General features: G+C 41.8%; 1 protein-coding gene across 1 annotated transcript in view; it reads right to left on the minus strand.

Moving 5' to 3' along the window:
• Positions 1 to 575: 575 nt before the first annotated feature.
• NCAPD3 (non-SMC condensin II complex subunit D3) overlaps positions 576 to 27,070 on the minus strand; it is a 92,133-nt gene continuing 65,638 nt past the window's right edge. The window contains exons 24-34 of the mRNA XM_060179886.1: positions 16,529 to 16,666; positions 16,097 to 16,230; positions 14,927 to 15,126; positions 12,313 to 12,423; positions 10,426 to 10,608; positions 9,392 to 9,558; positions 9,033 to 9,172; positions 7,964 to 8,041; positions 1,441 to 1,512; positions 1,279 to 1,339; positions 576 to 1,185 (exon numbers count right to left, since the gene is read on the minus strand). Coding sequence (XP_060035869.1) covers positions 1,077 to 1,185; positions 1,279 to 1,339; positions 1,441 to 1,512; positions 7,964 to 8,041; positions 9,033 to 9,172; positions 9,392 to 9,558; positions 10,426 to 10,608; positions 12,313 to 12,423; positions 14,927 to 15,126; positions 16,097 to 16,230; positions 16,529 to 16,666 — 1,393 coding nt within the window. The 3' untranslated portion in view covers positions 576 to 1,076. The remainder of the gene's footprint in view (positions 1,186 to 1,278; positions 1,340 to 1,440; positions 1,513 to 7,963; positions 8,042 to 9,032; positions 9,173 to 9,391; positions 9,559 to 10,425; positions 10,609 to 12,312; positions 12,424 to 14,926; positions 15,127 to 16,096; positions 16,231 to 16,528; positions 16,667 to 27,070) is intronic.

The following is a 27,070-nucleotide window of genomic DNA, read 5'->3' on the forward strand; positions in this document are numbered from 1 at the left end:
GCCTCCCGTCACCATCCACCTGGACTGAAGACGAGTGTCCACTCAGCAGTAGTTTTGTGTGACTGTCCACTACAATGCCACATCCACACATGTCTCAGTTCACATGTTATGTGCTGTGGGGCACATAACAGACATTCCATCCCGTTAGTCCATCTGCCACCTTCCTGTTAAGATACATGACACTTTTGCTTCTGTAGTACTGGGACTAAAAATGAACCAACTGAATCTTTCTTATGGTCGTTTTGGGCAAGATACCAACCTATATGTAAGGTTACCTAATGGCACCAATAGAAAAGAAGAGTTATTCCCCCTTCCAAGAGCAGCCTTCGGCAGACAGGTATATAAACTTAGATTAGTGCTATTCTGGGTATAAGTGGGGTTTCATTTATATATTGAGGAAGATGCCTTATCAGGAGGCTGCTTCTGCTGGGGACCTTGTAAAGAAACTTAAATTGGATATTAATTTCCTGACAGGGGAGGTCTGTTTTTATTATTCTTAAACACTATATAGAATGATTGCCAATAAAGGCCCTATTCTAAACTGGAAAAGCTCTATTGACTATAAGAAGGCTGGCTATCATCTTAACTTTTATTGTTCCACTTTAGAAAGCTGTACACTTTTTTAAAAAATCTATAATTTATAAATAATAGAAAAAATATTACAATCAGAATTTTGTCAGTAGATACAAAGAACTGTGTACTATTAGGCATTCAAATCCGTTAGAAGAAGTTTGATTTGTGTAAAAGAAAGCTGACATATGAAGGTATTTACCTTACAAAGCAGGAAAGCTTACAGGATGAACTTGATACTTTCAAATGGAATACATAAGATCAAACAGCTAAGGCATTTCTCTTATTTGACATTGTCACACATTTAAAGAAATATCAGATTAAGATGAGTATCCAACTGGCTAGTTAGTTACACAGGTGAACCATCTGGGGATCTGGAATTTTAAGGAAAGTAGTATCCCATGATAGAGGTGTCCCTTGTTACATGAGGGAAACAGTCCCACTGACTGCCTTTCCATGTTCAGGAACAAGTTTTTTCTTCAGGACAATCCTTGGAATGCACTGTTTTAGTTAGCTGTTTTCAGAGGGGTCTTTCTGAGTGACCTTCTGCTAGGGGCTGGGCTATCTTTGTTCCTGGCTGGAGACTTCACATTCCATGGCTGAGGCTGTGGAGGCCTAAGGGAAGAAAAGATACTGTTGTTCTGGAACAAAAAGAAAACACCCTGACAGAAAACACCCACCTCTAAAAGGAACTCTTGGTAAACTTACGGTTTATCAGGCAATGATAAACATAAAATGTCCTTTCCTTGACTCTGGCCTTCAGTTTTCTCTGAAAAGGAGCCAAACACAAACAAATTCAGATTCCCCAACATTCTGAAGGTGGGATAACCAGGAAAAACACAGTTGATGGGGTGAAAACTGAGAACTTGCCTTTGGCTGAAAAAGGTGTGGGAGGTATGATGTAGCTGACTCCTGCTCCAAATGTGACATCGTTGATGGTCTCTGGGTGAGAGGACACAGCACATTAATGAAAGTATGGTAAGAGACACCAGCAGTCCATGTCACAAGTGAGGCCAGCTACAGTCACTCCATCTCCGCATCAGCACCCTGGCAGTTGTGAAAGGCAGAGGCCCTATCAGTCTTGTTTACTGGTGATGACTCTTCCCCCTGGAAACATCTTTGTTGACCGTGTCCACGGCACCAGTTCCAAATTTGTCTTTAAGGAGGAAGGTGGTCCATCTGCTCTGCATGCACTGGTCTATAGCCTCTGGATCCTCAGTCACTGTCAACAACACATGGCCCACTCCAAGTCCTATGCTTCTCACCTGGATTCCTAGAAAATGCCTGACCAAACTAATTGCCTCCACTCTCCAAAATACTCCTTCCACACTCTTGTCCAAGATCTCTTTTTTTAAATTATTGTAATTATTGTTTTTATTGATGTCGTTGTTAGATAGGACAGAGAGAAATGAAGAGAGGAGGGGAAGACAGGGAGAGAGAAAGATAGACTTCACTGCTTGTGAAGCGACTCCCCTGCAGGTGGGGAGCCGGGGGCTGGAACCGGATCCTTACGCTGGTCCTTGCACTTTGCGCCACCTGTACTTAACCCACTGCGCTACCTACCGCCTGACTCACAAGATCTCTTTTCTGAACATCTTCTCTTAGTTCATTTAATGCCTTCCTCTAAACTTTTTTTTTTTTTGGTCAACAGGGCTATTGTTGAGGCTCCATGCCTACATGCACTGACTGTTCCAGCAGACTATTTTTTTCAGGTAGAGAGTAAGAGAAAGAAACAGACACCGTAGTACTGTTCCATCACATTACGTAATGCTCCCATGTGGTGGCTGGAGGTATGAACCCAGGTCCTTTGACTTGGTAAAGGATGCACTCTACTAGGGTGAACTCTCTTGACACCACCTCATTTCATCTTGAACTATCACAGAGTGCCCCACTTGTAGCCCCACTCCTTTCCATGATGTAGGACTGACCCCCTAAAGTCCTCACTCTGTCCCTTATAGGTTAATGATTCATCACTCTTTAAAAACCTTGTTTCTCTCAAAGCACAATGACCGGCTTAAGGATCCCGGTTCAAGCCTCCAGCTCCCCACCTGCAGGGGAGTCGCTTTGCAAGTGATGAAGCAGGTCTGCAGGTGTCTATCTTTCTCTCCCCTTCTCTGTCTTCCCCTCCTCTCTCCATTTCTCTCTGTCCTATCCAACAATGACGACATCAACAACAACAGTAATAACTACAATAAAACAACAAGGGGCAACAAAAGGTAATAAATAAATACTAAAAATATTTTTTTAAAAAAGAGAAGTAACAATAGGTGTAGGTGTGATTTAGTAAGGGAAACCAGGACCAAGGGGGGGGGGAAGGCAAATATATATAAGTATAGTTATAGAAATAATAGTCATGAGTTAAGTGGTAGTGCAGGTAATTAAAGTATAGATAGTTAAGAAATAATAGTCACGAGTCGGGTGGTAGTGCAGCAGGTTAAGCGCACAAGGACTGGCATAAGGATCCAGGTTAGAATCCTCGGCTCCCCATCTGCAGGGGAGTCGCTTCACAGGCAGTGAAACAGGTCTGCAGGTGTCTATCTTTCTCTCCCCCCTCTGTCTTTCCCTCCTCTCTCCATTTCTCTCTGTCCTATCCAACAGCGACAACACTGATAAGAATAATACAATAATAATAACTAGAACAACAATAAAAAAGAAGGGCAACAAAAGGGAAAAAATATATATATATAAAGAAATAATAGTCAAGTTGTCTGGGAGGCAGCACAGTAGATAAACTATTGGACTCTTAAGCATGATGTCCCAAGTTCAATCCCTGGCAGCACATATACCAGAGTGATACTGTGTTCTTTCTCTCTCCTATATTTCTCATTAATAAATAAAGTTAAAAAAGGGAGTCGGGCGGTAGCGCAGTGGGTTAAGCGCAGGTGGCGCAAAGCGCAAGGACCGACGTAAGGATCCGGGTTCCAGCCCCCGGCTCCCCACCTGCAGGGGAGTCGCTTCACAGGCGGTGAAGCAGGTCTGCAGGTGTCTATCTTTCTCTCCCCCTCCTCTCTCCATTTCTCTCTGTCCTATCCAATAACAACCACATCAATAACAACAACAATAACTACAACAACAATAAAAAAGACAACAAGGGCAACAAAAGGGAAAATAAATAAAAAAAAATAAATAAAGTTAAAAAAATGAAAATAAAGTTAACTCATGTCTATGACTTAATGGAAGGAATGGGAACACAGAACTCTGGTGGTGGGAAAAGTGTGGAATTATACCCCTGTTATCTCATCATTTTGTAAATAGATATTAAATCACTAGTAAGTAAATAAATGACAGTTGTGACCTTTGAGAGAAAATGGATGGGACTGGAGGTGATTATGCTTAGCAAAATAAGGAAAGAGGAAAAAGAAAATTGCCACATGGTTTCACTTACATGTGGGCTGTAGATACTTGTAACAGATGACCCTTGTAAAACACACACACACACACACACACACACACACACACACAAAACAAGTAAACAAATTGTCTCTAAAAATTTTATGAGAACTCTAGTGATTATCACTGAGTGGAAGAGTGACGTAGGAACTATACCATGTAATCTTATAATTTTGCAAATAACTATTAATCACAGCTTTAAAAAAAAGTAACTTAAAAACAAACATATATAAAAAACTTTCCACCTATAGGGGAGGGGTTATTAGGGTTAAACGATATTTATGCTGAGTCCTTACTGCATTACTTCGTATAAGGTAAGAAAAGAACCGTTAGCAACTATTGTGATAACACTGGCTATTATCCCAAGTTACCAGAGTTTGTGTTTACTTCAAGATCTAGCGAGGCTACCGTGCACAAGATCTAGACTACCCTGCACAAGCACCCTGACGCTGAAAGACAGTCTGGCTGGGCTGGGCAGCACCCTCCACAAACTCCCAGTCTGCACACGTGCTGCAGGGTCCTGTGCCACTGTTTTCCTTCTGTCACACCTGAGCCCCCACACCAGTTCTGTCTGCCATTCCTGACCTTGTAGACCTGGGTAGGAGTGTCCCCCTGGGGAATTCAGGCTGCCACTGCCTTGTCCCATTTCGCACCAGCTGCTGTCATCTCCGTTACAGCAGAGCACAGGCCCAACAGCTGCCGCACCATGTCACAGACTGTCCCTGCTGAAAAACGTGTGAAGGGAGCACAAAGTTGCTGCCCTTCTCCTTGGGGACAACACAACCATCTTAGGAGTGTGGACTGAACCTTCTAATCTGTGTTAAAGTCCAGCAGCATACCCACAGTGATGTGTGCCTCAGAATAGGACTGTTTCGATCACTGACATCCAAACCCCTCAGTCTTGCTTAATCCTGCTTCTGGGAGGTCACTCCTGGTGCTGGCACCGAAATCCCCTTCCTAATGCACACACTTCCCTTCCTGGTTGGACGCCTGCACATATCGGATGGTTAAATCTCCAATCTTCAGAATCCTGTAGATTATGCTTTGTACTTAGAACCAGAGCAGAAACATCTTTGCTGCCTGTATTAAAGCTGTCAGAAGACTTGCTGTGACTCTCCACTCCACCCCACCCCCATCCCACAACTTCCAGTTAAACTCTAGATCTGAGATTTAATCATTTCCATTTAGTTTTCCGCTTAGGCAAAACCACTCTTCATCCTGAATACCACTGTTGTGTCTAAATGGTAGGACGTTTTTCCTGCTGGCTTTGCAGAGCTGAAACCATTTCCTGACAGTCACCTCCTTCCCCACAAAACCCACTTGCCAACCAGAACTTATGTTTTGAAACCACAGAGAGAACAAAACTGTTTTTTGAGTTATCTGATAATTCTCCTAGGAAGCAGAGCTAACAGGAGACCCTCAGGCATATCTCCCTGATTTAAACTAAAAAGAGAATCCAGGAATTTTACATTCAGGAGCACAGGCAGAGAAAGAAAAAAGAAGGCCCGTGGTCTGGGAGGTGGCGCAGTGGTAAAGCTTTGGACTCTCAAGCATGAGGTTCTGAGTTCGATCCCTGGCAGCATATGTGCCAGAGTGATGTCTGGTTCTCTCTCTCCTTCTATCTTTCTCATAATTAAATTAAAAACTCTTGAAAGAAAGAAGAGGAAGGCCCTCTATTGGTCTGGGGGCACTACAAGTCTTGCTTTCAACAGGAAGATAGCTTCACATGAGGGAATTACAGTGGAGCCACCAGGTCTCCTTATGAGCAATACGTGCTGCTAGGAAACCAGTGGAGACTGAAATCAGGGCAGGTGGGGAAGGGAAAAACTGAAATGAGATGCATTCTCCCCATTTCTTAAGCATATGGCTCTGAGCTGCTAAAATAGAAGCACTTGGTGCCCCTGAGCCAGGAACACAGAACATATAGAAAACGTTACTGCTTGAATGAGGATTTTTTTTAAGTATATATGTAACATTACACCTGTTCAATAAATAGGAACCCAAATTACCCAATGCTCTTAATAATAAAAGTCTTCAGGATTTAGCTGTCATCTGAGGAAAAGAGGTAGGAGTTTTATTCATTCAGTCAGTTCCCTTGGAAAGGGAACTTGGAGACCAGAGGTGATATACCTGATAAACTGCACACATTACGTAAGTACAAGGACCCAGGTTTAAGCCCCCCCCCAGTGGATACTTGTAGGAGGGAAGCTTCACAGTTTGTAAAGCATTGGTACAGGTAACGTTCTCTCCCAATCTCCAATTTTTCTCTGTCGCTAAGAAAAAAAAAATGTTCCAAGAGGTGGAGCAGTAGATAAAAGCATTGTATTCTCAACCACGAGGTCCCTAGTTCAATCCCCCACAGCACTTGTACCAGAGTGATGTCTGGTTCTTTCTCTCCTCCTATCTTTCTCATGAATAAATAAATCCTTAAAACAAAAAAGGAAAAGAAATAGGGTGGGGGCTTCCAGGAGCAATATGTCCAGTGATAACCATGATGTAGGGGGAGGGAAGTGGAGGACAAACTTAGAAATATTTGATCTATAACCTGACAGTTGTTTCAAGACATCACAGGTAATAGAACCACCAAATAAGTAGCCAGAGCACAGTAAGTGCCCAATAAGTTTGATGGTCTGTACCACGAAACAAGTGGCCTGAAGCTGCTGCCCCACTGTGATAAAGGACAACATCTTAACACGATTCTGTCTTACTATGGTGCAGTGAGAGCAGTGAAACCAGTTGGAAATCAAGGTTGGGGATGCAGCTCAGCTGCTAGAGCATTAGACTTGAGTGCCTGAGCTTCCCAATTGGATCCCCAGTGTCAGATGTGTCACAGTGCTACTCTGGCTTGTCTCATGTGAAACTCTCTCATCGGTAATGAATAATATAAATCTTAAAAATAAGAGAAACTGAGGAGTTGGGCAGTAGCACAGCAGGTTAAGTGCATGTGGCGTGAAGCGCAAGGACTGACTGGTATAAGGATCCCAGTCCGAGCCACTGGCTCCCCACCTGCAGGGGAGTCGCTTCACAAGCGGTGAAGCAGGTCTGCAGGTGTCTATCTCCCCCCCCCCCCCCGTCTTCCTCTCCTCTCTCCATTTCTCTCTGTCCTATCTAACAACAAAAATAATAACTACAATAATAGAAAAGGGGGGGGCAACAAAAGGGAAAATTAAAAAAAAAAAAGAGAAACCAGAAAACACAAGTTCAAGACCCTATCTGCATTCCTCAATCACTTAGCTGTCTCACCCCCTTCAAGCTCCTGTGGAAGGCCCTGTGGGTACAGCCAAAAGTGAAACCACTTTTCAGCTACCAGAAAAAACTGTGAGCTATTCAAAGTGTGGAGAGCACCTGGATTTTAGAGCCAGGGAAGGACACCTGGAGAGAGAGGATGGATTTGGGAGGGTGGGAGCTGTAAAAGCCCAAGGACTACATGGGCTTGGGAGCAACTCATGCTGGGTGGGATTCAGGAAGGGAAGGTGGTGACCAATCAAGGAAGACAATGCAAACCACATAGTCTACATTTCCAACTCACCTGTAACTTGAAATCAAAGAAAACATGGTAAGACCAACAGGAACAAACCAACAGGAGTGAACAGACATAAGCTCTGAGCACCACTAAATCTCAAGACTTGGTTAGTTCTTGGGCTTAACTTGATATAGGAGGTACCATCTTGTGCTGACATCAGACAATAACAGATGAACACAACCCAAGAGGAACAGCCTAGAAAGGCCTGGAGAAGTGACCAAATGGCTGTAAGCCATTATGGTGGCAAACACCATCTGTCAGGTAAGGCTCTTCGTAGGATGGCTGAGTTCCATTTCACTAAGCTAAAATGTAGGAGCACTTGGCATTCAGCTGGTTCCTGCCCAGACAATCATTATTGTGACCCTTCAGTCTGACCTAATGTTTGATGACTCTGGGCATAACTGGTCCCCTGCAGAAGGTGTTTCCCTACAACGCTGCCACAGTGGCCCCAGGGTAGCAAGGCCCCACGCCCTCACTTACTCTCCGGAGTGCTGATCGCTCGGTTACCCATGTGGTCAGTAGCTCCAATGGACTCCTGCTCCAAACTGTACGAAGATGCTAGGATAAAAATAGGCAAGTTATCTGTTTAAATGATCCAAAGCAACATCAAAGAGCAATAACTAATGAAAATACACATTTTCACAATACACAAAGTCAGTAATGCAAATAAAATTTCTCAGAAGAATTTGGTAAAAATCAAATAAATAGTAAATATGAGACATAATATTTCATTCTCACTATGATTCAAAGAAATGGGAGTCAAAACCACAGTCATTTGGATCTATGAAGTTCAAGCAGAGAAAGTAGAAATTACTCAACATAAAGCCAGTATTTCTATGTCAGAAAATGACTACTATAGAGAACATGATGGGATTATTGTGGAGAACAGTTTGATACTATCAACAGTTCTAAAGCTATTCATGATCTTTGAATGCTGGGAATTAATTTAAAAAGTTACATGTACATGAGGCTATATGTACAAGAGTACATATAGCATTACTGCAGTACAGCATTATTGCAAAAAGGTGGAAGTCACCATGTTTCCAAAAAAAGGGTAGTGATAACTAAATTATGGTACTTCCACAAAAGAAAATGCTACAAAGTCACTGGGAAAACATTTTGAAAGGAAAATTCTGGGAAAACAACAACAACAACAACAACAATATATTACTATAAATAAGCAAAGAAAGCAGGCTGTAAAACAGACACTAGGATTAAAATTGTATAAATAAAACCAAATATACATGTCAGAGAACTAGAAAGATGAACATCTGATTGGTGAGTGTGCTGTTTCACTCCTTCCTATATCTTTTATTATAAATGTGCACTGTTTTTGTTTTTGTTTTTTTTTTTTACTAACTATTGGTTGTTGGAAAAGCCATGACACATTTTTTCTTTGAAAAAAACACAGAAAAATACATCATGACTTTTCCAACAACCCAAGTCTTTAATTAATGTTAACTTGCTCTAGCTTCTGACCTGCATGCTTTCACTGGAATAACATGAGAACACAGTGGTCCCTGGGCTTTCTGGACCTTCCTTCACTTACCAGGATGATTCGTTTTGTCTAGGTTCCCAGAATTTAAAGAGAAAGGTAACATGCCCAAGCTCCTCCTCTGCTGCTTGTTCTTGGACTCCACAGCTTTCTTGACAGAATTCAGGATGGCAATGGTACTCAGGGACATGCCTCTGTGCAGAAGAATGCCAGACACACAGAAAGCAAGGCAATGAGTCACTAAGGAGACCATCCACTTCTTTTGAATCCAGACCCATTCAGATGAAAGGGAAGAAGCTGGAGGCATGGGGTCAGTAAAAACACAGGAGAAGGTACTGAAAACATGGTGGGGATTGCACAGACTCTGGAGAACATGGTGGAAGTGAGTCCACTCTGAAGCAGTGGCTCCATACCTGGCTTTGGGCAGTAATCTCTTCAGTGACCCGGACTCCAGGGAAGGCAGCACAACTAGAGGTGGACCAGGGCTGGGCCTGGGTGTTGAGGGCTGGCTCACAGCAGTGGGAACTGTGGGGTTTTCATGGGCAGCAGAAGCAGGTATTGTTTCTAAACTTGGAGCAACCTGTCAGAAGACAAAGAGGGGGCAAGCAGTGGTGAACTTAGTTGAGCACTCATGTCATCATGTGGAAGGACCCAGGTTCAAACCTCTGGTCCCTAAGTGCAGTGTGTGTGTGAGCAGTAAATTATTTCTCCCTTAGATTTCTGAACTGAACTGTCACCTCAATTTCTATGACATTAAGAAATAATAAAACTATTTAAAAGAGAGACAAAGAGTATTCACTTTCTTAAAACCAAGGTGTGTATGGGAAGGGAGGAGGGAGTAGTTCCATGCTATGAGCAAATCCATGCCAGCCCCTGGGCAAATGCAACTCTCACAGTACTGTCAGCAGACTGCCATATGCAGGTAGTGTGGCATTGAAGCAGAGGAAAAAAGGAAGGAGTTTGTCCTCAGCTGTTTCCATTGCAGAACATCTAGGTCTGGATCTCTTAGGGAAGAGAGCAACTAGGGTCTGAGAGTGAGCAGCAGCTCACCTAAAAATACTTGAAGTGATGACACATCCTGAAAGCAACGCTGGGAAAAAGACCACACACTAAAGGGACAAAACTATCGCTCACTTTGACCAAATATCAGGGCAGCCAGCTGACTGGCAGCTGGCTTAGTGGGCACTCACAATCGGACACACTACAGACAGAATAACTTTCCAGACACTATGGACACAATCACTTTCCAGACAGATTCACGTGGTACAGTCTTGATGGGAGAAAGATTCTGAGTCTTAGCCTCCTGTGTGTCAAGGGAAATTTAGGTGGTCCACAAAGGTCTAACTCAGACCCAACTCTGATGACACATGGGCTTAGAGCAAGGCTGGGGAGGCTGACAGCAGACAGCAGACTGAGAGTGGCATCAGGCCCAGTGGCCCTCACTCACCTGTGCTGCCGGCGCCCCCTCCGTCCCTGCAGCCAGTCGGCTCAATTCTGCTTGTTTTGCCAGCTCTTGCTCCTGGGCCAGCTGCTCGCTGTACTTCTTCAAGTCGTACTCGAGCTCTGATGCTAGCTGCTTGTCAACGGCAAAGAAATCCTTGACTTCATCTCGGTAATCCTGCATCACCTCCTAAAAGACAGCCAGAGGCATGCTTTAGTGTTGTCTTGAATAAATAAGCTTTCCAACACACATTGATAAACAGTAAATAGAATTTATTTTGCCAAGAATAGACCATTTCTCTGACACCAATCAACAAGTTAATAAATCTAATGGCATTTTTCAGGGAGGGAGGGGAGAAGGACGCTGAAAAACATGGGCGGGGTGGGGTAAGATGTGAGACAGTCACTAACATCTCCTAGGAAGTTTCCTGTCTAGTCAGTTAATGGGTGAACACTCTTGGTGCCTCATGGGAGAAAGAAAGGACATGAGCTACTTCTATCTTAGCTTAAAGCAGAACTTGTATTGGCATGAGGCAACACTGGCTGTCATTCCCTTTTATTTTTCCTGGAGGCTGAGATGAAGACAGTGATGAGACTCAGTGATACGGTCTGGCTATGGCGCATCATCATTTCAAAGGATCTGATGGTGCCATTTGGCAGGTCAAGTCAGAGGCTGGGGGGGGGCGTAGGGGAGGCGGTAGCAAGCTGCAGGAAGCAGAGAGCAGCCTGATAGTACTCATATGTCTAGATTAGCTTTTCCAGATGCTGCATCTATGGCTCTCACTCCATCTTTGTATCCTCTTCTGAAAAGAAGATAACCTCTTGTCATTTCCTGCCAAGAGCAGGATGTGAAGAAGCCTAAATTTTATTTAACAATATCAGAGGAAGGAGAAGGCATCATGACCCCAACTATGAGGGACGGCTCAGCAAAGGGAAGTATGTTCATCAAGCTCTTTCAGCTGCTCTGAAAGTGGGACCTCACAGTTACAGGGGAAATGTGGTGAATGACAAAAGGGCTCTGCTGGTCACACAAGCAATGGTGTAACCATTATCTGGCTGTGGATACACTAAAGATGGGAAAGGCTTATTTCTCAGGAGTTGAAGTACTCTAGAAGTTTCCCCCCCCCCCTAAGGTTTAAAACATGGTAATAAAACCATCAGAGTAACTAGAAGTTGTTTCCCCATGAAATAAGTCTCTCTGGAACTATCCTGGGATTAAAAAAAAAAAGTCATTTGAAAAATAATATTCTCTATAATTCTGCTTTAATCCTTTCTGAAAAAAAATGCCCCCCTTTTTTTTGAGGAGGAAAATACCATCATGTAAAAAGAGGAAGGGAAAAAAAAAGTTGCATTGATTTTTGTTTAAAACTAGTTGTCAGATGAGGTCTGAGGCCTCATCTGTCTACACTGCAAGTACACTGAGCTTGGCTGTGTGAGACTGAAACTTCATGGCCTACCTGCAGGCTCTCTCAGGCCTACTACCACAGGGCAGCTCATCCTGACCCGGTAAATTTGAGGCAGTGTTAAAGGTAAGTGTCCCCACATTAAACATGATGACAGTCTTCACTTTATCCCTTGCTAGAATGAACTAAGGCGATGGCTTTGTTCTTGACCCCAGCTGAGAAAGGCTTCCAAAGGGAATATAATTGGCACCTAGGACACACACGCTCACCACAGTGAGTCAGTGTGTCACAGATTCAACTGCACAGAAATGACAAGGAGCAGCTTCTGGAGCGCCTGGGGTCAAACTCCATCTTCTCCCCAGCAGGCTGAGTTGAAAGATGGAATGCTTTTGTGCAGCATTTTGAGCTCCAGTCATACTGACTAAATGCACCACAGAAAGATCCTGAGGAATGAACTGGAGTGGGGGAGACACCACCCACAAAGTACTTACCCTGAGGTAGTTCATGAGTTCCCGCAAAGCTGGGATCTTATTTTTCTCTAACACAGTCTTCAGAGTGGTGATAATCGGAATAATATTTTCTATGAAATTCCTCTTCTGAACCTGTAGTAACACAAAGGCAAGATTTAGATTGTCTAAAGCATTAGGACACAGAATTGTCCTTGACCTCGTTCCTCTAGTATTGTCAACAAGACAGTATGTTTATATTTTTGACTGATACTGAGGATCTCACATCACCATTTCCTCATAACCATCAGAAGGTTTTGGAAGGAAGGATGGGGAGAAAAACCATTTTAATTTACTGAAACAAGAAAAATGATTACATTAAAATATGTTATATAATTTGCTAGAAAGCTCCAAACCTTACAAACCCATCAGAGACCCTGAGCTCCACATTTAGTCACTTTCCTTCAACCTCCTCCCTTTGGAAAGAAGACAAGGTCAAACCTGGCTACACAAAGAGACATTCTTTCTCTCTTTAAAAAAATTTTTTTAAAATAATCTTTATTTATTTATTGGATAGAGACAGCCAGGAATCAAGAGGGAAGATGGTAGCATAGTAGGAGAGAGACAGAGAGATACGTGATTACTGCTTCACCGCTTGCAAAGCTTTCCCCCTATAGGTGGGGACCGGAGGCTTGAACCTGGGTCCTTGTGCGTTGTAACATGTGCACTCTACCAGGTGTGCCACCACCAGGCCCCAACATTCTGCATTTGTACTTACAAAGTACCTGATTTCACTGATTTTGCTATCAACAATCACTTACCACAAAGGGTTTACAATAAAATCTTAGTAGCTTCAGGTGCAGCATGTTTGTTATGCTGAGTAGCTGACAAGACCCGTGTCAAGGTACTGAGGAAGGAAGGGGTGGAGAGGAATGTGTATGCAGGAAGGCTTGTAGGAGAAGATACTGCTTAGGAAGTGTGAGAATGAGGTGGCAGAAAGGGGAAGAGGGAGTGGGAGAGGGCATTGCAGATAGAAGGGCTCAGTGTACACAGATGCAAAGGATGAGCAATGATCTGAGTGGGGAGGCCAGAGTGGGGCACAGAGGGCACAATGAAGAGCAGCACTGCTCTTATGAGTCAGGAGTTTATTCAGAAAGCAGCAACCTACTTATTACAGGTCTGTCTCAGTGGTGAGTAACTTCACTGGGGGCACTGAGGTGGCGCACATGGTTAAGTGCACACATTAGAATGTGCAAGGACCCAAGTTCAAGACCCCACTCCCTACCTACAAGGGGGAAGCTTCATGAGCAGTGAAGCAAATACTGCAGGTGTCTTTCTATCTCCTCCTCCCCCCTTTAGGTTCTTCCTGTAGCTGTAGATTCGTCTAGAAGACGCTGGGCTCCAGCAATAATCCTGGTTGAAAAAAAAAAATTATATGTGTGCGTGCACGTGAACACACATGCTTTCATGTACCCATTTTAAGAGAATGGATCAATGAGTTTTATGAAAAATACATTCTGAGTCACTAAAACCACAATCTAGACGATTATTGTTGTTCTTCACTGAGAAGTTCCTTGATAGTCCCCACCCCACCTCCCTAATCAACTTGCCTCCAGTCTATTTTAAGCAGAAGAATAAAGTGACCACATCTTCACTTAAGAAGACTCTAGCAGCAAGGTGGGACATGGCCAGCAGCTAAAAGCAACTATTGACAGAAAAGTGCTTTCTGTCAGAAATGACTGAGAATGGCACACACTGAAATCAGAACCAGTGGAAATGTAAAAGAGGACTCAGATGATGAAAAGGAGCGTGGCCAAGGCGATGACAGCCAACTGAAATGAACACTTGACCTTTGACCACCAACATGAAAACTTTTGAGAAACTGGATATGACCAGTCTGTGCGTGTGTGTGTGCGTGTGTGTGTGTGTGTGTGTGTGTGTGTGTGTGTGTATGAGAAAAGCTTCAGAGTTCAGGTAGGAAGTAGAAATTATCCATAAAGACAAAGGACCTAGGGGCTGGGTGTTGGCTGAGCACATGTGTTACAATGCGCAAGGACCAGGGTTCAAGCCCCTGGTCCCCACCTGCAAGAGGAAAGCTTCATGAGTGGTGAAGCAGTGTGGCAGGTATCTCTCTGTCTCTCTCTATCACCCCCTTCCCTCTTGATTTCTGGCTGTCTCTATCCAATAAATAAATGAAGATAATAAGAAACATTAAAAAAAAGACAAAAGATCTTGAGAACTATCAATACATAAGCTTTGTCCTAGAGCCACCTGAACCCTAATTTTCCCACTCACTGGTCAAAGCACAGACCTGGTGTGTCAGACTGGACTAAGTAGCACTCTATTCCTTTTGGTCAGCTTGGTAGACAACAGTTCCCTTTTCCGCAATAGACCAAGGGAAGAGGAGAAATACTGATGGGAAGAAATCAGGTTTGACACTAAGTTTGAGTTGTCTGAGGCACATCCAAACCTCCAAGCAGATAAGTGGATCAGGTTCAAACCCAAGAGAGAAGTGACGGCTGGAAAGATGGACTGAGCACACCTCTACCCCCAACCTATGTGGGTGAGAGTTGAGGTCACTAGTAAGGAAATGTGATCGTATGGAAGCCACCATTTTTAAAGGGTATGGCCAGGCCTATTTAGAGGACAACATACTCACTTGTGAGATGAGCTTTTTCTGAGCCTCCTGCATGACTACATTTGCCAAGGCCATGTCATCTTCTTCTATTAGGAGATCCTTGTCTGGCTTAGACCTCATTGCCATAAGCTTGATCTCTTTGGAGCTGAGGATCTCAAATGTATCTGAGAGTAAATCACTGGCTTCCATGTCCATGGGCAGGATGCCATCAGCAAAGTATGCTGAGAGAGGAAGGGGTGGGGGAGAGAAACAAAAGACTTCTGAGAAATGCTCCAGACCCCCAGGGAAAGTGCATCTCAGAGCGAGAGTGCCTTGTCTAGGGTAGAAGGGCTCCACATGGGCACAGCTGATGCTGAGGACTAAGAGGGTCTTTCTTTATAGTACCAGGGTCCCGTGTGCTAAACAGCAACCTAGCATTTCATCTTTTTTTTTTTTTTAATTATTTATGTAGGAGCTGGGTGGTGGCACACCTGGTTGACCACACGTGTTACAATGCACAAGGACCCAGGTTTGAGCTCCTGGTCCCCACCTGCAGGGGGAAAGCTCTATCATCCCCTTCCCTCATGATTTCTGGCTGTCTCTGTCCAACAAATAAATATAATAAAAAAACCAAAATTATTTATGTACTTATTATTGGAGAGATACAGAGAGAATATGAGAAGATAGGAGACAGAGAGACACCTGTAGTCCTGCATCACATCACCACTTGTGAAGCTTTCCCCCTGCAGGTGGGGACTAGGGGCTTCAATCTGGGTTCCTGTACACTGTAGTATGTATGCTTAACCAGGTGTGCCACTGCCTGACCCCTTCATATTTTTAAAAAATATTTATTTATTTATTGGATAGAGATAAATCGAAAGGAGAGGGAGATATAGAGCAGGAGAGAGATACCTGCAGCACTGCCTCATCTTATGTGAAGCTTCCCTTATAAGCCCCCCCCCCCCCTTTTTTGGTTTTGTTTGGTGGTCCTTGCTAGAGTTTCAGTGCTCTGAGGTATCTTTTTCAGATAGAAAGACAGAGTTAAAAAGATGCTACCACAGCACTGAAGCTTCCCCCAATGCCATAGAGGCCAGGGCTCAAACTGAGTTTCTGTACAGAGCAAAGCACACGAGTTCCCAGATGAGCTAGCTTGCCTGCCCCACAGCATTTCATCTTTAAATCTACATTTTTGTCCAATTATCCCAGGCCTACCCAAAATACTAAGGCAGATTTTGGAAGTGATATTGAATCGCTGTTCATCTGTGAAGTGCTCTAGAAGGAACTTGTATATTTTCATCCGTTTCTCCTTGTTTGTCTTTCCCTTCAGTGAAAACAGCTTCTTCTCTCTGTGGCAAAAGAGGAAAAGTTACCACATTGTGTGGAGAAGGGTGAACAGGACTTGAATTACACCAGCATTCCATAGCATTCAAGAAGCTGTCTACCCAAGGCTCAGGTCCACTGATGAAATAACAAATGCTCAGGTCAGGCATTTCCCTCAGGATTCAACTTACAGGAGGGAATTTTTTTGTGTTGCCTTGTCTGGAGAAGTCAGTCTCACCCTAGAATACCCGGGCCATGGCCTGTGCCTTCTGCACACCAAACAGCCATTTGGCTCCCCACCCTTTACCTGGTTTTTCTACTGACCTCTCTGACTGGAGGAATTTGTTATACTTCTCATGCTTCTCATAGTTATTGAAGTGGAAAATGCACTCAATAAAGTGCTGGAAGAACATGACAGGATTCCTCTTCAGTAGTAGGTGAGCCAGGCAAAACTCTCCAAAACTGCAAAGAGAGGAGAGACAAAGGAAAAAGACCAAAAAACTATTTATTTGAAGACAGCCTCTGATTATATATCAAGGAATCTGCAAAACAGAGAAGACTGGCAAATAAGGGTAGGGGGTACTAATTAAATCGATTGCAACAAACAGCTTCATGTAGACCAAGGCAAGTTACTAATTTAACTTCTCTTGTCCATCCTTAAAATAGCCTACTTGAATCATCTTAAGATACTTATTCAGATCACATGAGATATGAGAGAGGAACCAGAGCATCACTCTGATACATGCAGTATCAGAGATTAAATATGCCTGCCCTGCCTTTTACCAGTTATTTCCCTGACCTCCTAAGTCCCTGAACACAAGCTCAGCACAAAGGTTATCTCTACCGAGTTTCCTTTTAAATTCTAACAAGGTGCTATTATGCAATCATACCTCAAATGATAAAAGACAGCCAACCTGCCCTGATCTAAAAGAAGAACAAATCAAAGTAGTCCAGGAAGCTGGTAAAACAGCCCAAATTCTAAATGCAAGAAAAGACTGACACCAAGACACAACATTACCAATATTAAGTCAATTAAAAAAAATGAAAAAAAAAATAGGGGCATGTTATCATGTGCAAGGACCCAGACTCAAGATCCAAGTCCCTGGTCCCTACCCACAAAGGAGAAGATTCATAAGTAGTGAAGCAGTGCTGCAGGTATCTCTTTCTCCTTCTCTCTCTCAATTTCTCTTTATCCTATCAAAATAAAAGGAAGAAGAAAATGGCTGCCAAGAGCAGTGGGTTGCTTATGCAGGCACTGAGCCCTAGTGATAACCACAGTGACATAAGAAGAACTGGGTAATATAATAAATAAAAACATTAAAGTCTATTAAGAAAGAAAAGTCACATACAAGGCATGTCAATCAGACTATTATCAGAAACTCTACAGGCTAGGTAGGAAAGAGTGGAATGACATGTTCATACTTCCAAAAGTTCAAAATTTCCAGCTAAGAATATTCTATTCTGCAAAGTCATCTTTATGATGAAGAAATAAAGACTAAACAAATGGATTTTACCACCACCACCAAAACTACACTATAAGAAGAAATGTTCAAAGGTATACCTTTACAGAAAAAGCAAAAGATCTTAAAACCATGAGTATGGCAAACAGCACAGAATCAGAAACAAAAAGTGTGTCAACAACAAAACACCAAAGGAAGGCAGAATAGAAAGAATCTGTTTACTCTAAAGATGTGCAGCAAAAAGCAGCGCACATATAGAGAGGGAGGGAGACATACTACACACACACAGAGAGAGAGAGAGAGAGAAAGAGAGAGAGCAAGAGAGAGATACTGACTTAGCTTTGGAAAGACTGATAATCCTGTGGTAGCCAAGAAACAAAAATCTGGACTAAAGAGACTTAGCAGACAAATCTTAGAAATTAAAAGAAGTCAGCAGGGAAAAACATCCAAATGGCATAAGAAATCACCAAAATGTTGAAAACAAAAGGGGAGAGCAGCAGTAATTAGGCCACATATCTCAATAATAACCATGACTGTGAATGATCTTAATTCATCAATCAAAAAATAGAGTGGCTATATGGACTAAGAAAAAAAAAAAAGATTTGGGGCTAGCCAGTGGTGCACCCAGGTGAGTGAACGCATTACCATGTTTAAGCCCCCTGTCCCCACCTATAGGAGGAAGCATCACAAACTGCAAAGCAGAGCTGTTAAGTGTCTTTCTGTCCCTTCCCCCCCACCTTTTTCTCTATCCTGTTTAAAAAAAAAAGCTGCCAGTAGGGATGTATTCATCATGCAGGCTCCAAGCCCCAGTGATACCCTCATGGCATTAAAAATATATACATTTGCAAGGACTGGTGGAAGGATCCCTGCTCCCCACCTGCAGGGGAGTTGCTTCACAGGCGGTGAAACAGGTGTGCAGGTGTCTACCTTTTTCTCCCCCTCTCTGTCTTCCCCTCCTCTCTCCATTTCTCTCTGTCCTATCTAACAACAATGACATCCATTACAATAATAAAAAATGGCAACAAAAGGGAAAATAAATAAATATAAAAAAATCAAAAAAATAAACATGTATACATACATATACACAAAGGATCCATCTACATTATGAATATAAGAAGCTCATATCTCAATAAAACATCTAGGAATAAACCTAACAAAAGGAGTGAAAGACTTGTATACTGAAAACTGAGTCACTATTCAAGAAAATAGAAAAAGATACACAGAAGAAGAAAGAAACTGGCCATATATATATCAATTAAAGGACAATTACTGTCCCTATGACAACCTTTATCAGAATCATCAAATAAGTAAATGCAGTTAAATTTATGGTTAACTTAAGACTCCACTAAAATCCCAAGCATATTTTCTAAGTGTATTTACCAGCCAGATCACATAAAACTATTACCAGTTTGGCTACAAGTGACTCTCAATGCTTTAACAACTGGGAGAAAGTTTAAGCTTGTCAGATAAAGAAAGCACTACAAAAGCTGGAGAAAGGCAAGAACTAGTTCACTGAATGATGGCCTTTTTGGCAAGTACCAGGAAACCTCCCCTAACTGGGGTCCTAATTAAGGGGTCCTTGGGCTCCACACAGATATGGTGGGCCTAGACCTCTAATAGGTCCCTCTCTACACCATCCCTGGTCACTTCCATCAGGAACATCCTCATCATAAGCCCTCTCTTGGGCCCTGGTCTATATCTAGGTTCTATGGTTTTGTTAGGAAGTGCACCACCTGAAATGGAATTAAGGAGTCCTATAAGTTAGGAAAGGTCTCACCAGAGCGATGAACATCTATATGCAAACAAATCCAAGAAAAAATAAGCAAACTGTTGGAATTATGTGATCTTCCAATACTGTCTCAGGGAAAAATAGCTTAAAAAGGACCAATTACAAGTATGGAAATCAAAAGTCTCCCTAAGAGCAAAGTTAGGTAGCAGATGGCTTTACTAGTGAGTTCTACAAACCATTCTAAGAAGAACTAGAATTCTCAAATGCTTATTCTTCTTAAATGCTTATAAAGAATCAGATAGGGTGGTGCACCTAGTTAAATGCATACATTACAGTGCTCAAAGACCCAGGTTCAAGACCTCTGGTCCCCACTGGCAGGGGCAAAGCTTCACAAGTGGTAAAGCAGTGCTACAGGTGTCTCTCTTTTCCTCTCCCTTTCTATGTCCCCTCCCCCTCTCAATCTCTATCCAATAATAAATAAATTAATTAAATAATAAGAAAATAAATGGAAGGACCTTATGATCCAGCAATACAACTCTTAGGCATTTATCCAAAGGGCACTCAAACACTAATCAGAGAGACATATGCACCTCTATGTTCCTAGCTGCATTATTCACAGCAGCCATAGAGTAGAAGCAGCCTAAATGTCAACAGATGGCTGGCTAAAGAAGTTATGCTACATGGAATATTACTCTGCTATCTAAAAGATGATATTGTGTCCTTTGGGACAAAATATATAAAACTGGAGATAATTTTGCTTACCAGATGGTTTTACTCATATATGGAATCTAGAGATCTGATTTACATGAATTCTCCCCTCCCCCCCAAAAAAAAATTCCAAGCAAAACAGAAGCAAGCAAACTGTAAGACCTGTGAAAACTATGGTGGTTATCATTGGGAGGTTAGAGGATGGGGTCACGAAACTCTGATGGTAGGTATGGTGTGGAACTGCATATTGTGACCTTATAATCTTGTAACAAACTATTAGTTACTGGGGGCCAAGTGGTGGCACACCTGGTTAAGTTCACAGATTACAAACTATCAGTAACAAATAAAAAGTTATTTTAAAAATTACTGTAGGGAACATATTATTGATACCAGGGAGAGAACAATAGTGAATCATTAAAACACCTGGCTTCACTTTTTACATATGACTGATGCTGAGAAGCTGGAGTTCTGCTATATGTGTATCCTGCTATTTAACTGGAGAGTACCAGGAGGGAGGGCAGACTGATTTAGTAGTGATTTGAATAACTAACTTCAGTTTGCCCATTGGGGAGTGTGGAAGATTGGAGAAGAATACTTCCCATCCCCCTCATTGTCCAATGTTTTTCACTTTAAAATAATTTTTCTTTTATTTTCTAACCAAAAAGAAAAAGAAGGAGGAGAAGGAGAAGGAGAAAGAGAAGGAGAAGAAGGAGGAGGAGGAGGAGAAGGAGAAGAAGGAGAAGGAGAAGTAGTAGTAGAAGAGGAGACTTCCGGAGGCGGAGCTACGAGCAGCAGCAGATCTGTTTCTCTCCTCTCCTCTCCTCTCCTCTCCTCTCCTCTCCTCTCCTCTCCTCTCCTCTCCTCTCCTCTCCTCTCCTCTCCTCTCTTCTCCTCTCCTCTCCTCTCCCAGATCAATTAGGAATACCAAAGGAGACCACCTGGGACCGAAACAAGACAGGACTAGAACGACTACAGGAACCCACCAAATCACCAGTGAGTGCAAACACACGTGGCTGGTGACAGAAAGGAGCCAAGGGAGAGACTAAGTGGCTGGTAACAGTCCGAGAGTCTGTCAGTTGAGACACCACCTCCAGTCTGTTCCACCAACAAGGGGACAGCTGAAGGGAGGAGAGGACTCCCCAGAGACTCACCAAGTGCAACTCTGAGTCTCCATTGCTACTGCCCTCGGAATCTGGAGCAGCGGCAGGGAGGGACACTGGGGGACAGAGATCTAACCAGGAAATTCAGGAGAAGACCTACACCTCTGTGGCATAGCTGTGGGGCTGTGAAAGTCTCTTTGCATAACCACCGGACTATCTCTGCCACACTCTGCCTTATCTCTTGGTTAGGAGTCAGTGATTGAGTTAAGAAGCCTACTTATAGTTAGAAGCCTCCAGGCTCCCATAGCCTACAATGAAGAAAAAAAAAGAGGCTTTTAAATCACTGAGCTCCAACTCAGGGATTAAAATACTATTGAAACAACTGCTAACTTCCACCACTGTGAACCCTTTAATTACCTTACATAGACACAAGTCAATCCAGGAAATAGTGATCAGTAATTTGAAAAGTACTAAGAGAGGGAACTCAAACATAATATAGAAAATGGGTAAACCAACAAGAAGAAATATTGGAGAAACGAACCAGGACAACAGTTGAACTAAAAGCCCCCCAAAGGGTGAAGCACAAAATAACGAGTTCAACATCCAAACATTAGCTAAGGAAATAATCACAGGAGTGAGTAAAGAGTTTGAAAGAATTGTAATCAGAAATACAAGAACAACAAATGAGACTCTGGAAGAAAACACTATCTCAAGGTTATTAGAGAGCTAAAAGCTGAAATAGCTGAGCTAAGAACACAACTAGCTGAACAAGCTAAAACAGTATCAGAGCAGGGAAACAAAATAGATGAACTCCAGAAAACAGTAGAGGGCAGAGAGAATAGAATCAATGAGGCTGAAGACAGAATTAGCAAGATCGAGGACGAATTAGAGAGAACTAAAACAGAAATAAGAGATCTCAAAAAGAGATTAAGAGATGCTGAAAACAACAACAGAGACCTATGGGATGACTTCAAAAGAAATAATATACGCATTATTGGCTTACCAGAGGAAGAAAGAGAGGGAGAGGAAGAAAGCATTCTTCAGGCCATAATAGCTGAAAACTTCTCTAGTCTAGACAACATCAAAGGCATAAAGATTCAAGAAACCCAGAGGATCCCAAACAGAATTAACCCAGACTTAAAGACACCAAAACACATCATATTTAGAATGGAAAGGAATAAGGATAAAGAAAGGATCCTGAAGGCTGCAAGAGAAAAACAAAGAGTCACCTACAGAGGAAAACCCATAAGATTAGCAGCAGACTTCTCCACACAAACACTACAGGCCAGAAGAGAATGGCAAGATATCTATCGAGTTCTCAATGAGAAAAGCTTTCAACCAAGAATACTATATCCTGCTAGACTGTCATTCAGACTAAATGGAGGCATCAAAACCTTCTCAGACAAGCAACAGTCGAAGGAATCAACTATCACCAAGCCTACCCTGAAAGAAGTTCTAAAAGGTCTTCTATAAACAGTCAGACCATCATAAATAGGACATATATCAGAACACTCTAAAACTCTACAAGAATGGCATTAAAATATCTTCAATCTTTGATATCAATAAATGTCAATGGCCTGAATTTACCTATTAAAAGACACAGAGTAGGAAGATGGATCAGAAAATACAACCCAACAATATGCTGTCTACAGCAAATCCACCTAACTTAACCAGACAAACACAGACTTAACATGAAAGGATAGAAAACTATCATATAAGCCAATGGCCCAGAAAAAAGGGCAGGAACAGCTATTCTCATATATGACATGATAGACTTTAAAATAAATAAGATACTTAATGCTCAGAGGATCAGTCAATCAAGAGGACTTAACAATTATTAACATCTATGCACCCAATGAGAAGCCATCAAATTCATCAAATGTCTACTGAAAGAGCTACAGCAATATATTAACAGCAACACAGTCATAGTAGGGGACTTCAACACCCCACTCTCTCAACTTGACAGATCACCCAGGCAGAAAATCAATAAAGACCTAAGGAAGCTAAATGAAGAGATAGATAAACTAGAACTATTAGACATTTTCAGAGTCATTCATCCCAAGAAACTGGAATACACATTTTACTCAAATACACATGGGTCATTCTCAAGGACAGACCATATGTTAGGCCACAAAGACAGCATAAGCAAATTCAAGAGCATTAAAATCATCCCAAGCATCTTCTCAGACAACAGTGGAATTAAACTAACACTTAACAATCAACAAAAGATTAGTAATAATCCCAAAATGTGGAAGCTCAACAGTACACTTCTTAACAACCTCTGGGTCAAATAGGAAATCAAGGAAGAAATCAAAATGTTTTGAGACTTCAATGAAAATGAAGACACAAGCTATCAAAATAGTTGGGACACAACTAAGGCAGTACTAAGAGGGAAGTTCATAGCTATACAAGCACACATTAGGAAACAAGAAAAAGCACAAACAGCCTGACTGCACATCTTAAAGACCTAGAAGTAGAAGAACAAAGGAACCCTAAAGCAACCAGAAGGACAAAAATCACTAAAGTTAGGGCAGAAATAAATAACATTGAGAATAAGAAAACCATACAAAAGATCAATGAAAGTAAATGTTGGTTCTTCGAAAGAGTGAACAAAATCAACAAACCTTTAGCCAGACTCACTAAACAAAAAAGGGAGAAGACCCAAATAAATCAGATAGTAAATGAAAGAGGAAATATCACGACACCGCAGAAATTCAACATATCATGCGAGGCTTCTACGAACAACTATATGCCACCAAGTTAGAGAACTTGGAAGAAATGGACGATTTCCTAGATACCTACCAACTTCCATAACTAAGTAAAGAGGAAGTGTATAACATGAACAGGCCCATCGCAGCCAATGAAATTGAAACAGTTATCAAAAATCTCCCGAAAATAAAAGTCCTGGACCAGATGGTTTTACAAATGAATTCTACAAAACCTTCAAAGAAGAACTAATACCTCTACTTTCAAAAGTCCAGCTTCTATGAAGCTAACATCACTCTGATACCAAAAGCAGAAAAGGACACAACCAAAAAAGAAAACTACAGACCAATATCTCTGATGAACATAGATGCTAAAATACTGAACAAAATTCTAGCTAACCTGATATAGCAGTATATTAAAAAGATTGTTCATCATGACCAAGTGGGGTTTATCCCAGGCATGCAAGGTTGGTTTAACAAACGTAAATCAATCAATGTGATGCACCACATCAACAAAAGCAAGACCAAAAATCACATGGTCATATCAATAGATGCAGAGAAAGCCTTTGACAAAATACAACATCCCTTTATGATCAAAACACTACAAAAAATGGGGATAGCTGGAAAATTCCTGATGATAATGGAGTCTATATAGCAAACTTACAGCCAACATCATACTCAATGGTGAAAAACTGGAAGCATTTCCCCTCAGATCAGGTACTAGACAGGACTGCCCACTATCAATCACCATTACTATTCAACATAGTATTGGAAGTTCTTGCCATAGCAATCAGGCAGGAGGAAGGAATTAAAGGGATACAGATTGGAAGCAAAGAAGTCAAACTCTCCCTATTTGCAGAAGACATGATAGTATACACGGAAAAAACCTAAGGAATCCAGCAAGAAGCTTTTGGATATCATCAGGCAATACAGTAAGGTGTCAGGCTACAAAATTAACATTCAAAAGTCAGTGGCATTCCTCTATGCAAACACGAAGCTAGAAGAAATTGAAATCCAGAAATCAATTCCTTTTACTATAGCAACAAAAACAATAAAATATCTAGGAGTAAACCTAACCAAAGAAGTGAAAGACTTGTATACTGAAAATTGAGTCACTACTCAAGGAAATTGAAGACACAAAGAAGTGGAAAGATACTCCATGTTCATGGGTTGGTAGAATTACCATCATCAAAATATATATACTACCCAGAGCCATCTACAAATTTAATGCTATCCCCATCAAGATCCCAAGCACATTTTTTAGGAGAATAGAAAAAATGCTACAAATGTTTATCTGGAACCAGAAAAGACCAAGAATTGCCAAAACAATCTTGAGAAAAAAGAACAGAACCGGAGGCAACACTCCCAGATCTCAAATTGTATTATAGGGCCATTGTCATCAAAACTGCTTGGTACTGGAACATGAATAAACACACTGACCAGTGGAATAGAATCAAGAGCCCAGAAGTGAGCCCCCACACCTATGGACATCTAATCTTTGACAAAGGGGCCCAGATTCTTACATGGGGAAAGCAGAGTCTCTTCAACAAATGGTGTTGGAAACAATGGGTTGAGACATGCAGAAGAATGAAACTGAATCACTGTATTTCACCAAATACAAAAGTAAATTCCAAGTGGATCAAGGACTTGGATGTTAGACCACAAACTATCAGATACTTAGAAGAAAATATTGGCAGAACTTTTTTCCACATACATTTTAAAGACATCTTCAATGAAACGAATCCAATTACAAAGAAGACTAAGGCAAGCACAAACCTACATCAAATTAAAAAGCTTCTTCACAACAAAATAAACCACTACCCAAACCAAGAGACCCCTCACAGAATGGGAGAAGATCTTTACATGCCATACATCAGACAAGAGTTTAATAACCAACATATATAAAGAGCTTATCAAACTCAACAACAAGACAACAAATAACCCCATCCAAAAATGGGGGGAGGACTTGGACAGAATATTCACCACAGAAGAGATCCACAAGTCTGAGAAACACATGAAAAAATGCCCCAAGTCTCTGATTGTCAGAGAAATGCAAATAAAGACAACAATGAGATATCACCTCACTCCTGTGAGAATGTCATACATCAGAAAAGGTAACAGCAGCAAATGCTGGAGAGGGTGTGGGGTCAAAGGAACCCTCCTACACTGCTGGTGGGAATGTCAATTGGTCCAACCTCTCTGAACAACAGTCTGGAGAACTCTCAGAAGGCTAGAAATGGACCTACCCTATGACCCTGCAATTCCTCTCCTGGGGATATATCCTAAGGAACCTAACACATCCATCCAAAAAGATCTGTGTACACATATCTTCTTAGCAGCACAATTTGTAATAGCCAAAACCTGGAAGCAACCCAGGTGTCCAACAACAGATGAGTTGCTGAGCAAGTTGTGGTAAAATATATACACAATGGAATACTACTCAGCTGTAAAATGGTGACTTCACCGTTTTCAGCCGATCTTGGATGGACCTTGAAAAATTCATGTTAAGTGAAATAAGTCAGAAACAGAAGGAGAATATGGGATGATCTCACTCTCAGGCCGAAGTTGAAAAACAAGATGAGAAAAGAAAACACAAGTAGAACCTGAAATGGAATTGGCATATTGCACCAAAGTAAAAGACTCTGGGGTGGGTGGGAGAATACAGGTCCATGAAGGATTCAGAGGACCTAGTGGGGGTTGTATTGTTATATGGGAAACTGGTCAATGTTATGCATGTACAAACTATTGTACTTACTGTTGAATGTAAAACATTAATCCCCCCCCAATAGTAATAATAAAATTAAAAAAAGAAGTAAAAAAGAAGAAGAAGAAGGAGAAGGAGAAGAAGGAGAAGAAGAAGAAGAAACAAAGAAATTGTTGTTCTCTGTTAAATGCAGGTTTCAAACAACCCTATGAGACTACAAGGGAAAAGCAGTCTGCTCATTTCCATTTTCGGATTTTGTAGGAAATATAAAAATCTGATTTCAGATGTCTTTCCAAGTAAATGCTATACTCAAGCAGACATCTGTTCAAAAAGGTCACTCTTAATGGAGTTATCTCCTTAGTGGGCTTACAACATGGTCTATGCTTAGGACTGGGGGCTCAGATCCACTATAGCAGAATTCTATTTAAAACATGAGGCTTATGATTATTGACATCTGCAT

Source organism: Erinaceus europaeus, chromosome 20, assembly GCF_950295315.1.
Source record: "Erinaceus europaeus chromosome 20, mEriEur2.1, whole genome shotgun sequence".
In the NCBI taxonomy this organism is placed as follows: Eukaryota; Metazoa; Chordata; class Mammalia; order Eulipotyphla; family Erinaceidae; genus Erinaceus; species Erinaceus europaeus.